General features: G+C 39.9%; 1 protein-coding gene and 1 long non-coding RNA gene across 3 annotated transcripts in view; both read right to left on the reverse strand.

The window, feature by feature from the left end:
- Nucleotides 1–14,987, reverse strand: part of LOC146646011 (uncharacterized) — a 238,836-nt gene that overhangs the window by 212,980 nt on the left and 10,869 nt on the right. The gene's annotated exons all lie outside the window — the stretch shown is intronic.
- Nucleotides 1,865–14,868, reverse strand: gabrg1 (gamma-aminobutyric acid type A receptor subunit gamma1). Of its 2 annotated transcripts, none has more exons than XM_085391647.1 (9): nt 14,623–14,868; nt 12,138–12,298; nt 10,609–10,676; nt 9,848–10,068; nt 9,512–9,594; nt 8,647–8,784; nt 8,352–8,504; nt 6,543–6,742; nt 1,865–6,449 (listed from the first exon to the last, which is right to left on the reverse strand). In XM_085391647.1, the coding sequence occupies exons 1-9, from the start codon at nt 14,658–14,660 to the stop codon at nt 6,171–6,173; spliced, it is 1,341 nt and encodes a 446-aa protein (XP_085247773.1). In that variant the 5' UTR covers nt 14,661–14,868; the 3' UTR covers nt 1,865–6,170. The 2 variants fall into 2 exon arrangements, with proteins under 2 accessions (XP_085247773.1, XP_085247772.1); XM_085391646.1 differs by having other exon boundaries at nt 1,865–6,452.

Raw genomic sequence — 14,987 nt, forward strand, 5'->3', positions numbered from 1 at the left:
CCCACAGATGAGAAATGTGGGTGTTACACAGCTTTTATAGCAAGGGGAATATAAAATATAAAAGGAAGACACAAGGTGGTCCTATTTACATAAGCGATTGAAGTTCGTACATACAGGTAACAATGTACAGAATATGTATAGAAAAACTGTACATAACTATATATAAAATGTACAGTGAAACAAGCTGATGAGTAGGATGACCATGTTAAACTGTGTAATTTAGTCTGACAGCTGCTGGTAAGAATGACCTGTGATAGCGCTCCTTCCTACACTGTGGGTGCAAACGTCTACTGCTGAACGAGCTGCTCAGTGCTCCTGACCAGTTTGAGTTCCCCCCTGTCCCTCTCTGCCATTCCACCACTCCAGCAGACCACAGCATAGAAAATAGCAGACGCCACCGCAGTGTCGTAAAACGTCCTTAGGAGTGTCCTGTTCACCCCGAAGGATCTCAGCCGCCGTAGCAGGTGGAGATGACTTAGACCCTTTTTGTAAAGTGTTTGTGGACCAGTCCAGTTTGTTACTGAGGTGAACACCCAGGTATTTGTTCTCCTCCACCATTTCAATGTCCAAACCCTGGATGTTCACTGGTGTAATAGGAGGTGGCTTCTTGCAGAAGTCAGTCACCAGCTCCTTCATCATGCTGGCATTGATGCAAAGATGGTTCTGTTTGCACCAACTGACGAAGTCGTTGATGACCCCCCTGTATTCCAGTTCGTTTCCCTCCGACACCCGGGCCACAATGGCGGCGTCATCCGAGAATTTCTGGAGATGGCAAGTGTCCGTGTTATAACTGAAGTCTGCAGTGTACGGGGTGAAGAGGAAAGGGGCGAGCACTGTTCCTTGTGGGGCCCCCGTGCTACAGACTACCACCTCAGGCACACAGTCCTGCAGCCTCACATACTGGGGTCTGATTCTTATATAGCGCTTTCCTACTCTCCTGGAGTTCTCAACACCACATGCCTCATACACCCTTTCACACCCACTCACATCACTTCTAAACTCAAGTGCAAACTAACCAACATTCACACTCCGATGAACGCATCGGACGGCAACTTGGGGTTCGTATCTTGCCCCAGGATATTTGGCGTGCAGGCTGGGGAAGCCAAGGATTGAACCACCAACCTTCCAATAAGTAGCTGATTTGGCATTATTTGAACTGAATTAAATTTCTCTCACTGGAGCCGTTAATGTGGCAGTCCTTTTGAGATGCAATTGAGAAGCTTTTCCAGCAAGACACTGCTGCCATTGCTGGTCAGTTTGATGCTGTTGCTTTGTCTGACTTGTCAAAGCTGGCTCAGGGTTGCGGGATGAGCATTCTAAGCAGAGATGCCCAGACCTCCCTCCTCAAAGTCATCTTCTCCACTTCTTCTGGTGAGACACTGAGAGATGCTGGAGAGATTATGTGAACCATGACACATAATCTCTCCAGCATTTCTTGAGCTTCTTCCAGGGTTTATATTTCCAAAACACCTCACCTAAGAACCACCCTAGTTAATGTCTCAACCACCTGAACTTGTCAAGAAACCAACAGAATGATGGACCTGTTTATTTATAGACTAAGTGGACAAAGAAAATCCTTGTCTGTGATGCTGTGACATCATCAGAGAGATGACAAAGATTTTACAGGTTGTCCAAAGACATGCAATCAGTCACTAAAGCTTACAGGGATCAGAAAATGCTGAGAAGTATACACAGAAACAGGTTAATTCCAGTACTAGACTGGCAGAAATCAAGCAAACCCTACATGACTGAGGCCTGACACAATGATCTGATGATGACTGACTGTTTGCTTCAGTCTTAAGAGGCCAGAATAATAACCTGATGAGCAACGGGTGAGCTAATCAGCTGATCTCTTACAGGTGAGCAACCGACAAGGAAGTGGAGAAGCCTAGGTCTTGGTCCCCCACATTATAACTGTGTTCTGTGGGAAACAGGCGATGAGAAAAGAAAGCACAGGGCTGCATTTTATCAATCATTCTCTGGGACAACACTGCATCTACCCCAGAACCTGAAGCATCGACCTCCACAGTGAACTGCAGAGAAGGACCCAGTTGAGCCAGAACAGGTAAAGACGAAAACCAATGCTTAAGGCTTCCTGGGCTGAAGTCAGGTTAACGGAGCAAAGATTTTTGTATAGATCCTGATTTTTATTCTGGCCCTCACCACCCGTCACCTTTGGCATAATAAGACTTTGAGATAATAATGTGAATAACAAGATAAAATAAGATTAACAAGAGGAACCCAGAGTCTATAGCGCTCCTCTTGGCAAAGCAAATGTGTATGACACAACAAAGTCCAGAAGTGTGCTCCTGAAACTGCCGGACAGGACAAGTTTAAAAGAAAATAGATAAACAATTTTATATAAGGAATATCATCAACAAAATATTCAATTGCATAAACAACAAGTTGTTAACTATCACAAGAAGCATGGCTAAAAGTAATTGTGTGACTGGAATAAATACACGAATTCAGTGGCAGGCTATGAAATACTGATTGAAAAAACATGGTTAATACTGACTGACAGTTTCTCACATGATAAACATTAGTGAGGTTTTCCCACTTCAACATCCAGTCATGTAAAACCATTGGAACCGTTTTTAGGCACTGATTTATTTTGTCACAGTGTATTGAGATAGTAGCCACAATACAGTATGAGCAACAATTACAGAGAATGCCACTGTATCACAGATGTGTGCTAGATGTGTTAATATGGCTTGAGTAGAATGAACATACAGCTCTATACCAGTCTTCCTCTCACAATGCTCATGATCACACAACATGCTTTGAGGTTTCTGGGCTGAATGAAAACAGCGCTTTTTTTTTTTAAATGAGCTACTTTACAAAACAATGCTGTGGAAAATATTATTCAATCATTAGAGCAAATATTTAGGTAATCATTCCAGGTATTTGTAAGCAATAAACATTTGTTATGTTTGTTTTAATAAATAAAAAGCATTGGAATCATCTTAAGTTACAAGAGGGGTGTGTTGAAGCTGTGGCGAATGAAAGACCATCACATTTTGTAGACCCTGTCTCGCCATAGACAAGCTATCAGTGCTAACACTAAAGACACAGCTTTGACAAAATGCACACTTTTTTATGAACGATTAGTAATCAAAAGCAAAATATCATTTTATCTCATCAGCACTATATTGAAATGCAATCTGTGGTATTTAAAAGCACTGTCATGATGAGCGTCAGGCCACAGTTTGGTAAACCATGTATGTCATTTCCTTTTGGTACAGTAACAGGATTATAAGGCTGCATCAACTTCTGCACTGCATTCTTTCAGCTTTTAATTATTTTGACCTGAATCAGCAAAAATGACATATTTGACTTCTATAGAAGATCAGAGACTTCTGCTTGATTTTTGGTTTCAGAGCTCGAACGTCATTACTAATGATCTGTTATCTAATTATTTACTGTTTTGTTAATACTAATAATTGCAGTAATCCTTATTTTACATAATTTGGTTCGATCAGTGACGGTTAACTAGAAATGAACACACTTTAACAATAACTACACTGTCAATGTTTGCATAGTTTACCACTTCTTTGTCTTCTTTGAGAATGACATGTCTATTGACACCTTCGAGCGAGTAAATCATCTTCATGTCACCTTTGTCAGAACAACTGTGTTATGGCTATAAGGAAACGCTATGGGCAAGGTTAAGACTACTGTGCATGGAGACCTGATTACATTTGCAGCCCCCCCCCCCCCACACACACCCCACAGCAAAACAAGACATGCACAGAATTTATGCAAAGAAACTAAAGTGTAACATTTATACACAGTATTCTACTAAATGTCATTTAATGTTTCTTTGGTGTATCTGAAAATGCACTAAACTATTATCTGTAGTTTTCTTATGGGAGAGTTTGCTGTAGCATATCTATTCATATTATCTCCAAGTCTGACGTTTTAAAGAATAAGAATGGTCTGCCTAGCAATATAAAGCGACTGTTGTTGTAATTTGGCGCTTCATGAATAAAACTGAATTGAATCTGACCTTTGTTTTAATCTCTTTTTGCTTTACCAGTTCTATGCAGACACATAGTATGCGCTAGCATAACTAGTATATCTGTGAAGGTTCTCAGTCATCCAGGTCGTCGTAGTCTTTGGAGCTCCTTAAACCATAACTAGTACATTTATTAAGAATGAGTATTTTTAGGAATGAAAGCTGCGTCCTTCAACAGTTACATGTAATTCTCAGTATTTTTTCATAATGCTGTGAGTTCATTTCAGCACTTTGTGTTTGCACATTTGTTAAACAGTAGGAAATTACCCAATCGTAAATGTATTAGTACACACAGTCATTGTTTATATAAAATCCAATATCTTAACACTGGCTAACATCACCACAATTGCGTAGTACTGAGCCCTTTTAAAAACAAAGTTTGAGCTTCATGATTTACATTATTTGTCGCAAATTAAAACTGCAGCGCTTTTTTTGACGTGGCTATTTGAAGTAGCAACACTGAATCCAAAAGTAGTTCTTTAACAGTGAATCTTCAAGCAAAGGCACCGCCTTCTCTTTCCTCTTCTCCATCTGACACGTTTCTGTTGGTGCTGAGCACGATGGTAGGAAATGCTCAGGTACTGGCCATCAGGTATACGCTATTTTCACGAGGCATTGTGGGATACTTTGATGGCATCATGAAGAGAAATCTGTCTTAAAATGGTTACGAATGCGTACAATATGATCCACAAGCATAAACTAAGACTTACAAATGTGTGCAGTGATTTGTGTGTAACTTTTGTGGACTCACTAATGCGCAAGACACAAATATGAAGCACGTGAAACTATTTTACAAATGTGTTTAAACCAAATCTGAATAAATACTGATTATTTTTCCACAACTTATTACGTTCAGCTCCTGTGTGGTCACATTGCTTTGTGTCTGTATGTGGAGCCGCATTTGTGAGTCTGCACAAGTCCCACAGAAATCGCTGATTTGTAAATCTTAGTTCACGCTTGTGGATCATATCACAACTTCGTAACACTTTCAAAGGTAACTTCTCTCCGTACTCCAGACAGCAAATGAGAAATTTACTGTACAGTCCAATATCCAGCAAGTAGTGAATGATTTTAGCCATAGCCCTAATTTTGATTTGAGTATTGCAGAACAACAGAAGTCCAAAATATTAAGATCATCATTTTGAGAACAGGAGTCCAAATTTCCACTGGCGTGACTTAAACAGTGATATATGGTGAATGGTGCTTTCTACCTCACTGCAAAATACATAGCTACAAGATTTATGAGCCTCTGTCATCTCTGAGGAAAAATAGGAAACAAAGCAAGCTTTAAGTAAAAATCTTAAATTGTTGAAAGCTGCCATTAAAATGTTGTTGAAAATGTTGTAATTCTAAGACAATATTACTGAAAACGTTTCAGTACACTTTGCTCTTTGTCATGTGGCAAAAGTCACGCTGTGTTTTATACGCAGCAAAAATGTATAAAAGGAAATGCAAGTCTAGTTTGATTCTTCCTTTAAATTCAGAATTGTGCCTTCAGCAGTGCATCATCTTTATGATGTTATGATATAAAATCAGGCCTCTGTAAAAACCACCGCTTCTCGACAACTCAACGTTTGGCCAATACTACAAATTTATCCTTCCTAGATTCTGAGCAGAAGCTGGTCCAGTTGATGCTCCGGTTTTTCAGCTATTTAACGACTAATGACCAACAGGACCAGACATTTCTCAAACACACTGCTGATATTTCAAATATTGGCTGCTGACCTGCTGACAATCAGGTTAGTTATATGATAAGAGCTACTGGCTTTTCTAAAAGAGTTAAAAAAATCTAATAGTTTGCCATTATATATTACAGCTACAATGCACCTTCTTCTTCCTACTTTACAATGTCAATAGCACAGTGGCAAGGAATAAACAAACTATATTAAAAAGTGACGCCAAAAACTCCTCCGTGTTCTCTCGAGTTTAACCCGTGCAAACATTTGATGTAATTCCAAATGTCCACAACTATAGCTTCAATGAAATTCAGGGTTCTTTTCCTATTTTGACTTTTGCATCTTGCTGGAATCGGACGGCTGGTAACAGTAAGCCGTTAAAATGACTACCTCCTATTTCTAACTATATACAAGTAGCTCAGTCTCTGGGAAATTTTGTATATGATACACTCCGGTTGTCCTTTGAGGTGCCAGTTTTATAAATATAAATAACCTATCCAATAAACCAGATTGAAAAGGCCAAAAGCAGTAGGAAAGAATATTCGTGAATAAGAATCGATCTTGGAAACTCGCACGTGCATCCTGTTTTCACGCCAGGCACCTGAACGGCAGTCGTCAAAGCAGCAGAAGAAGCTGGCACAGTCTTTTCCATCTAAACACTCATAAGCGTAATCATCCTCCCCGTGATAGGGTACAATGTTATTCATCTGCAACAGCGACGGGCCGGGCCGGATATTCACCATGCTTGATGCTTTCTGCTGTAGAGGGAACACACACAGTCATTTCCCCGTGTTAGTACTTGATGCTGTGGCTCTTTAATGAAGAAGGGATCAAATAAAATCTGGTACCTGTGTGTTGCTGGCTTTAGACTTCTTTGTCTGCCTGTTGCTGGTGAAATAGTGCAGAGTGCCATACTCCATCAGAGCAGCAAAGGTGAAGATGAAGCAGACAGAGACAAAAAGGTCCATGGCGGTGATGTAGGAAACCTTTGGCAGGGACTTCCTGGAGATGGTACTGAGAGTCGTCATGGTAAGCACTGTGGTGATGCCTAAAAGGATTGAGACGAATTTAGTGGTAGAATATCAGTCCTACAAATATTCATGAACACATAAAAACAAGGTGGTTTCAATGTTGGACTTGTTTTTAGCTTGACTTGAACGGAAGAATTGCAGTAGTATAAGCAGCAGCACCTCGTAAGACTTAAAGACATAAAGGAAACTTCTACGTTGCAGAACAGACAAGTAATATTTTTAATGTGTATGCAACATCAGCCTTTACTTGGACATTGTTTCCTAACTTTGTCCAAAGTAAAACATAACAAATATTCATTTATTTGGTTAAATTACTTTTCGTTAGTCATCTAAATTATGACAGGATAAAGAAAAGGAAAAATAAAAACACATATATGTTATTCACCTAATTTATATGTAATAGCTGAGTGTTCAGTCACTATTGTGTCCTTTTACTATATCACTGTGAATGCTCCTGCTCACGAGCACATGGCACACATGATAAGAGACAGGGGAAGTGAAATAATATGAACTGAGTTTACCACAATGCTTCCAAAGTTTCTAAAGAATTAGCATAGCAAGAGTGGAAGCATACAAGACAGAAAGCTGATTCTGTTCAACATGAAGCAGCATTTTCAGTGGTTCCATCATGCATTCAATGACCGCAGGTCTTCCCAGCCTTAAAAAAGTAAATCTGCATAATTACCAAACTGGCACCAGTGACTAACACGTGACTAACACGTGACTAACACGTGACTAACACGTGACTAACACGGGCCATGAGGTCAGTTTCATGATCCTTAATATACAAATTGCCATAACCATTGATCAGTCTTTCCACATAAACGGCCTCCTTGTCTCCCTGCTCAGACCAGCAGGATGTGAAAGAGTCCAGTAAAAATACAAAATAGTACTTTTACTGGAGTATATTTTTACACTAGTACTTCTACTTAAGTACAGCATATGTGTACTTCTGCCATCTTCACCTGTTAATTCAATTCAATTCAATTTTATTTATATAGCTCCAAATCACAACAGCAGTCGCCTCAAGGCGATCTATAGATCAGTTTTTAAGTTTTGACTCTCATCGTCCACTGGAATATACATTGGGTGGGCGAACACCATCCCCATAGACGCAGTGAGCACAGAAGAAGGCATCATATCAAAAAGACCCAGAGGATAGAGTGTATGCTGTAACCGAACGACCTCTGGCTATGACACGACACAGAGCACGACCTCGTATGGCCGGGTCTATCAGTGATGAGGATGTGCTGGACAGGGACGCTGGTATGAGCAGTGATGAAACACTTACTCCACTGAAAAAGCAACGCAGTAAACAACTTTCAATTTAAGACTGGCTGATTGTGAAAAATAAGGTTACGTTTATTTATTGGGCAGAGAGTATGCAATCTTCCTTTTATAGTCCTGCATACCTTAAACCAGTAACACCATCACAGGGAGAATACTTAACCCTCAACTTTCAGATATCACAGACCATAATGTGTGCTGTATAATTTATAGTAAGAATAGTCAAAAGCTGATTGCAGCTCATTATATAGAAATATTTCAAAGATTAAAGGATATTACAGTAATTTACAGAAACATTTACAGCCTGATTTTATCTGTGCCTGAATTAAATGATCAAACCTAGAGATGTTCGTGCTGGGACGGCGTCCTTGTTAATCCAGAAGGAGACCCAGGATAAAACCACAATCATGCTGCAGGGGATGTAGGTCTGGATGGTGAAGTAACCCATTCTCCGACTCAGGTCAAAAAAGATTGTCATGATGACATATTCCCCTGAAAGTTTAATAAATGAAGGGCAAAAGCAAATTCACGTGACAATGTTGACTCTCTGCTTTCACAAAACAACGACAGCTTGTAGCATAAGATTAAAGTCAACTTTGATACTATGATAGTGAACTTGGTTACAGTCTCTAACCTGATTGCGTGTGTGCGACATCAGACGTGTTCCTCAACCCCACAAAGGCAAACTGGTAGAGTCTCCAGTACCGCTGGTCCGCCACCTCTACTGCTCGTCTCTGCCACCGATACATGATCTCGTTTTTAGGATAACCATCTACAGCCCAAACATAAACATACCTAAACATACATAACTGTGTTTTTGACAAGAAGCTCCACCTGAGGTGTGTATTAAAAAAAAGGAAAAGTCTTTATACATTCATCTGACTTCTATAATGTTTACATGTTCGAAGGTTTAAATGATTCAAAATGCACATTTAAGGATGTCGTTCTAATACTTCTAAGGTTATGGGTTACATGTTAACAAAGCTTAAGAAAGGCCTATGTTTAGGAAATACAATGGCTCCGATTAAGATAAAAGCAAATATCAACTTTTATTTGCATTGACATGCTCAGACTTCATTAACAAGATAAACAAAAAAGTATGAAAAGCTGTTTTTACACCAAATGTCTGTAATGCGTTTGTCCTTCTTCTAGCATGGAAGAAGCGAAACTACGAAGAAGATTGAGACAATAAGAGATGAGCAGCCAAAGCACAATGCAAGTGACAAATGAAGGATGAAACAGACAACGTGACAGCACAGAAAAAAGTGCATAATTCATTAAGTCTGTCCAAGACATGGGACTGTGTGGCTTCCTCTCTCTCCTGGTGAAGTAGATGATAGATTGGCACAAGCTTAAAGTAGCCAGCCTCAAGCAGATGGGGCAGTGGGCAAGGAGAGGGCGAATAAAGGCTTAGTCGGTATGATTTTCTGATAAATTACAGAAACTGCAGTTGAGATGGCAGACTCAGCAATGAGAGGGGAATATGTTTGACCACCTACAGCTTGAAAACTCCAGTGGACACGAGTGCTCATCCATTGGAAAGTTATGCAGCTTAAGGTAACACTCCGCATTTATAGTCAACCTGACAGAAACAGAATTATGTCAGAAAAAAAATAATATATGTCGGAATTGTTTTTCCCTGCCTAATAGTATTAAAGTCACCGTATGTCTTGTCTTTATTTAAGAGCGTAAATACATAAAAAACTATCAGACTTTGACAAATTGGATTCACTTAAAAGAGAACTACATGACAAAAAGCAGATGTACACACTAAAGCTGCACAAATGACAAATACTTTCAAAGACGTTAGCAAACTGGCTACAAAACTGTCCTACCTTAATGTGTACATGACTCTCCCATTGCTCCACAACCTAAGGAGGCGGTTGGGAGTAGTGATCCAGTGGGCATTTGATTTTCGGGAATTCCGGAAGAATGTGTCAGGAATCCATATTTTGCCTACCATGTTACTGTTGAGCATGAGCAGCTTCATTGAGCTATTGAACTTCAGGCGGCTGTCATACCATGTCTGGGCAAAGAAGATGTCAATTGTGTATTCCTGAAACAGATGTTGGGAATCATGCAAACAAACCAGAACAATTTTTAAACAGTTACTAGAAGAATTTGCTTTTGCCACCTCTATAATGTGTTGCATATTTGACTCAGATGTTCTCTTATCACTTCTCTTTTTTCACTGAGATGTTATAAAAATGACACAAGTTTGTTCAAATGCCTTTGAATGACTTTGATGACACGTTGACCATAGAGAGTGAAATCAAATGATCAACATTCATTAAATAAGTGTTAAAACTGCTAAATAATTAAATCAATTACAATCTTAAATATTGAGATTTCCCCTTAATAAATTGTTGGCACTGTGAACCACGTTTCACTTTATTTAAACAGAGTTTTCAACAAGGAGGACTCTTCCTCAGTGGGTTGAAGTTGAAAGCCATGGAAAAATACTGTTAGGGGACTTCTTTGAAAGAGCATTCAAACTGTAGCATGAATACAAGTTGTCCAGATACTGTTCAGGTTTGTAAAGACATTCAGTAACCCTGGATAAAGAATCTAGAGATATGTTGAGAGGCAGGCTTACCATGTTGATAGGGTCCACTGGTCCAATGCTGTTGACATACACAGCTGTTTCAATCACTGTGGGCCTCACTGAAACACGACAGAGAGATATACTGCACATCACTGATTTGGAGGTGGGGGTGAAGTTATGTTTACTGAAAGCGTGGTCAGAATTGCAGAAATGATGGAAAATTATTTGACCTTTTCTAAGATGTGTCTTAATTTAACTCTAAACAGCAACTCTCGTGTTTGCATAAGATGGAAGATCAAAGATTCAATTCAATTTTATTTATATAGCACCAAATCACAACAACAGTGGCCTCGAGGCGCTTTATATTGTATAGAATAATACAATAATACTATTATTCTACTATTATTCCAAAATTGCCCTGAAGATCAACTCTGCACAACCTGACAGTGGAAGAGAGAAGCCAAAGGGGAGCTGATACTCACGACAGCACACAAGTTCATATGCTGAGCGACACTATTTGGCGAACTATATTCTTCACAGACTTTACTTATGTAACAGTAATGAGGTGACTCGTTACTCTTACTGAACTTTTAATTAAAAAAGAAAGAAAAAATATTTATCATTAAATCTGAATTCATAAGAGTCTATCTGTATTTATTCTTATTGTATTCTAATTTTTGCGTCATAACTTTTGCACTGTCCACTTCCTGCTGTGACAAAACAAATTTCCCACGTGTGGGACTAATAAAGGTTATCTTATCTTATCTTATCTTATCTAAATACTTGTGGAAGCATGCAGTGCAGACTTAATCACTCTATAATTGTCATGGTTCTGGGTCTTGGATCCAGTGTTTCTGGACATTACTGCTTATTAAGAATATTCTATGTGATTCTGAGGTTCATGGCCTTCGGTTCTTAGTAATCTTAGAGTTCTTCCTCAGTCCTGTGTTTAGTCAGCCTTGTCTTCATGTTGTTTATCTCCTGTCTCCGTGTTTGATGTTCCCTTTCTGTCTTCTCAGTCAGTCATGTCTGTCTTTTCCCCCGGCTCTCACTGTCCTGCCTGTGTCTTAGTCTTTGTTTATCGTACTTCCTGTTTTATTTTGACAGTCTCTTGTCCTGTGTACACTGTATCCTGTTTTCTTCCCCCTGTCCTGTTGGTCTGTATCAACCCCAGCTCTGTTTCCACCTGTTGCCTCCTCTCATTATCCTGTGTGTATTTAAGTCCTCAGTCTCCTTCTGCTCGTTGTCATGTCGCCCTGTTTGTCGTGTGTTCCCATGTCTCCTGTGAACGCTGTATTTCCCCTCATAACCTCTGAGCCTCCTAGTTCTCTGTCACTAGTTCTCTAGTTTTTTGGTTGTTTCTGTTAGTCTTTTTGTATTTTTGTTTGTAGTATGGTGTTAGAGCAAATAAAGTTGCCTTCTTTAGTTACTCCCTTTGTTTCTAAGTGCATTTGGGTCCAAGCTCTGCCTGCCACACAGTGTCACATGACTTAATGTTGTAATATCTTTATCATACAATGAAAAGTCCCTTAAGATAACTATAATTGTGAATTTAGGTCAGCTAAATTGAAGTGATGTACCTCCAATGTCAGGCCGTAGTTTGTTGTCATAACCTTGCAGCAGTTTATTAAGGATCAGCGTTACATCGCTCTCATAGACCTTTGGTGATAACACCCAGGTCTTATTTATGGGTACATCTTCATAGTCCTCTTCGTCCTGTTTACTGGGTCCAATAGCTGAACTGTGGAGGAGAAAACATTGTGAAAATCAAACACACACACACACACACACACATATATTACCAGCAAAACATTTGGACACACCTTCTCCTTTATTGGTTGGTTCCTTATTTTTACCACTTTCTACATTGTAGGTACACACTGAGGACATTAAATATATGACACAAGATATAAGGAATGATGCAGCAAAGAAAAATGGATAAAAATGTCTTATATTTCAGATTCCTGTAAGCAGCCGCCCTTTGCTTTGTTTCGTTATTTTCTCTGTTGCTTTTCAATCTTCAGTGCTCCCAGTTTGGGTGAGCCTGGGTCCACTAGAGTCTTCAATGATTCACACTCCAATGGATGCATCAAAGAGCAACTTGGGGTTTGTATCTTGTCCAAGGATATTTGGCATGCAGACTGGAGCAAACAGGGATTGATCCACCAACCTTCCGATTAGTAGGTGACCTGTTCTAATACCTGAGCAACAGCCACAAATATCCAGAATAAACAAATATCCAGGACGTCTGTCATCTCTGCTAAAATATTGCTAAAGTTGGACCTATCTCATTCAGGCTGCTGGGAAACATGACCATGCATTTGTTAATTCTAGGCTGGAATTCACAGAATCCCGACTATGGTTTCTTACAGACTGCTCCTTTTAAAAGACTTTTATTAGCAGGCTTTTCTAAAAGTTCCCTGAAAGTTCCCATTGTTGCAATTTCTGACCTTTTTCTTTCAAATAGGCTTTATAACACACGCTCACATCCACTCTCTTTATCACTCACAAACACACATGCACCCACACACCAACACACACACAGTGAAAATATATATTTGCTTGTGTACCTTCCTGTTTTGTCTTTCAGGTGTCGTGTATTGCTTGTGAGTGCTTTGTTACAGATCCAGATTGTCTGTTTGCTTCCTCCTGGATTTTCCCCCATCACCATTCTTTTCTCTCTTTCCTCTCTCCACTTTTTTCTCTTATCTTTTGCCAATCTGTTCTAGACCCACTGCCTGCTCCAGCATAATATCCACACAGACAATAATATGGATAATAACACAACCAAAACATTACCAAGAGGAGCCTACAGAGAGTCTACGTTGGCCCTGTTGGGAAATATGTTTGGCACAACAAAGCATTTAGACCATTAATCTGCTTGCTACAACTGCTGGACAGGACAGGTTAAAAAAAAGTTCCCTGAGAAGACTTCAGCTGATCCAAAACGAGTGAGAGTGGGATAGATATCCTTTTTTATTACTCTGTGTTAAATCCAGAATTGTTTGTAAAATGATTCTTCTCATATACAAAGTCCTGAATAATCAGGCCATATCACGTCTTAAAGACCTGTTAGTATTGCGTGCTAACAGTAAAGCATTTTGTTCTTAGACTTCAGGCTTATTTTTGGTTTGGTGAGTTTCCAAAAGTAGAATGTGAGGCAGAGCCTTCAGCTATCAGGCTCCTGTGGAATAAGCTCTGAGCTAGGATTTACCGGACACGCCCTCTCTACTTTTAAGAGAAGGCTTAAAACCTTCCTTTTAATAATACTTTTAACTATACTTATGGACCAAACCTCATTTTTGTAGCTAAAGGCTTTAGGATGCTGGAGGACTTCCAATGATGCATTGAGCAGTTATTCAGTTCTCCACTCCCCTCTTTTGGCGTCTGCATTAATTTTAATCTTCTGTCTCTCTATGCTCTCGTTTCTTCTTTTCTCCTTCCTACTAAACCCCAACTAGTCACAGTAGATGGATGCGGCTCCTTGAACCTGGGTCTGCTGCACATCAACTGATGAGTCTCTCTCAAATATTTGTTTTTACCTTACAAAGTCCTTAAAGTGACTGTTTCAGAGAACTGGTGCCAGGGTTGTGTTAATAAAGCTGAAGTTGATTCAGAGAGTCATGACATAATTTACACCTTGGTGACAGAAGTCCTGAGTATTAGAAGTCTTTTGCGTCAGTCCAAGAACTAAATAATCAGCTATGTGTTCACGAAGAGCCCCAGGATATTCTACTGATGTAACAAGACAGATAAAGCCTTATTACCTTCTCAGTAATAAACCTGTATGGAGGTCAAATAAAAATCTATTAGACGCGACTGAGAAAAACGCTGAAATGAAAGCCAAACTGTTTTGCTGACAAATAAGGATTATTTGCGCTGTGGTCTCCTCCAACACCACAGCTCAAATAGCATCCTGCTATAAAACCACCACAAGAAAAACGCAGCGGATTATGTCGAGGACAGAGCGCAGAGGCGGCGACATCTGCAGCCATTATCTCAATTCGTTTGTCGGTGTTAACTCGATCGAGACATTGCTGCTCATTTGCATCAACACACACTTACCAGACACCCAGAAACACGTAGAGCAGCCAGTGATACATGTCTTTGTCTTGCGCTTCTCTGAAAAGCAGGAGTTTTATCCTCTCCTCTGGAGCGAAGCACGCAGCGCTGTCCACGCCAAAAATGGAAATCGCGGAATTTCGTCAGGTCGCGTATAAATCCTACCGATGATGCTCAGTGTAGCGACGGAACAATGTGAGATGGGTCCATGATAAGTGTGGAGGGGGAGGAGGCTGCTGCCAAAGAGCTGACTCTGCTGTAGTTCATCTGCAGTGGTAGCAACAGTGTTCTGATAGATGCTGCGCTGATAGCCCAGCGGTGTCACGGAATCATCCGTCCTTTTGTATTAAATGATCTAAAACTTAACC

Source organism: Rhamphochromis longiceps, linkage group LG19, assembly GCF_057381845.1.
Source record: "Rhamphochromis longiceps isolate RC_006_pf linkage group LG19, R_longiceps_female_GT1.1, whole genome shotgun sequence".
Lineage (NCBI taxonomy): Eukaryota > Metazoa > Chordata > Actinopteri > Cichliformes > Cichlidae > Rhamphochromis > Rhamphochromis longiceps.

Excerpts from the sequence above, each read along its gene's own strand:
- gabrg1 (XM_085391646.1), bottom strand. The coding sequence starts at position 14,660 with ATGTATCACTGGCTGCTCTACGTGTTTCTGGGTGTCTG. Across the intron at positions 8,785-9,511 it reads TCCACTGGAGTTTTCAAGCT|ATGGTTATCCTAAAAACGAG; the intron begins GTAGGTGGTCAA and ends TTTGGGCTGTAG. Across the intron at positions 6,453-6,542 it reads CTAAAGCCAGCAACACACAG|CAGAAAGCATCAAGCATGGT; the intron begins GTACCAGATTTT and ends TTCCCTCTACAG.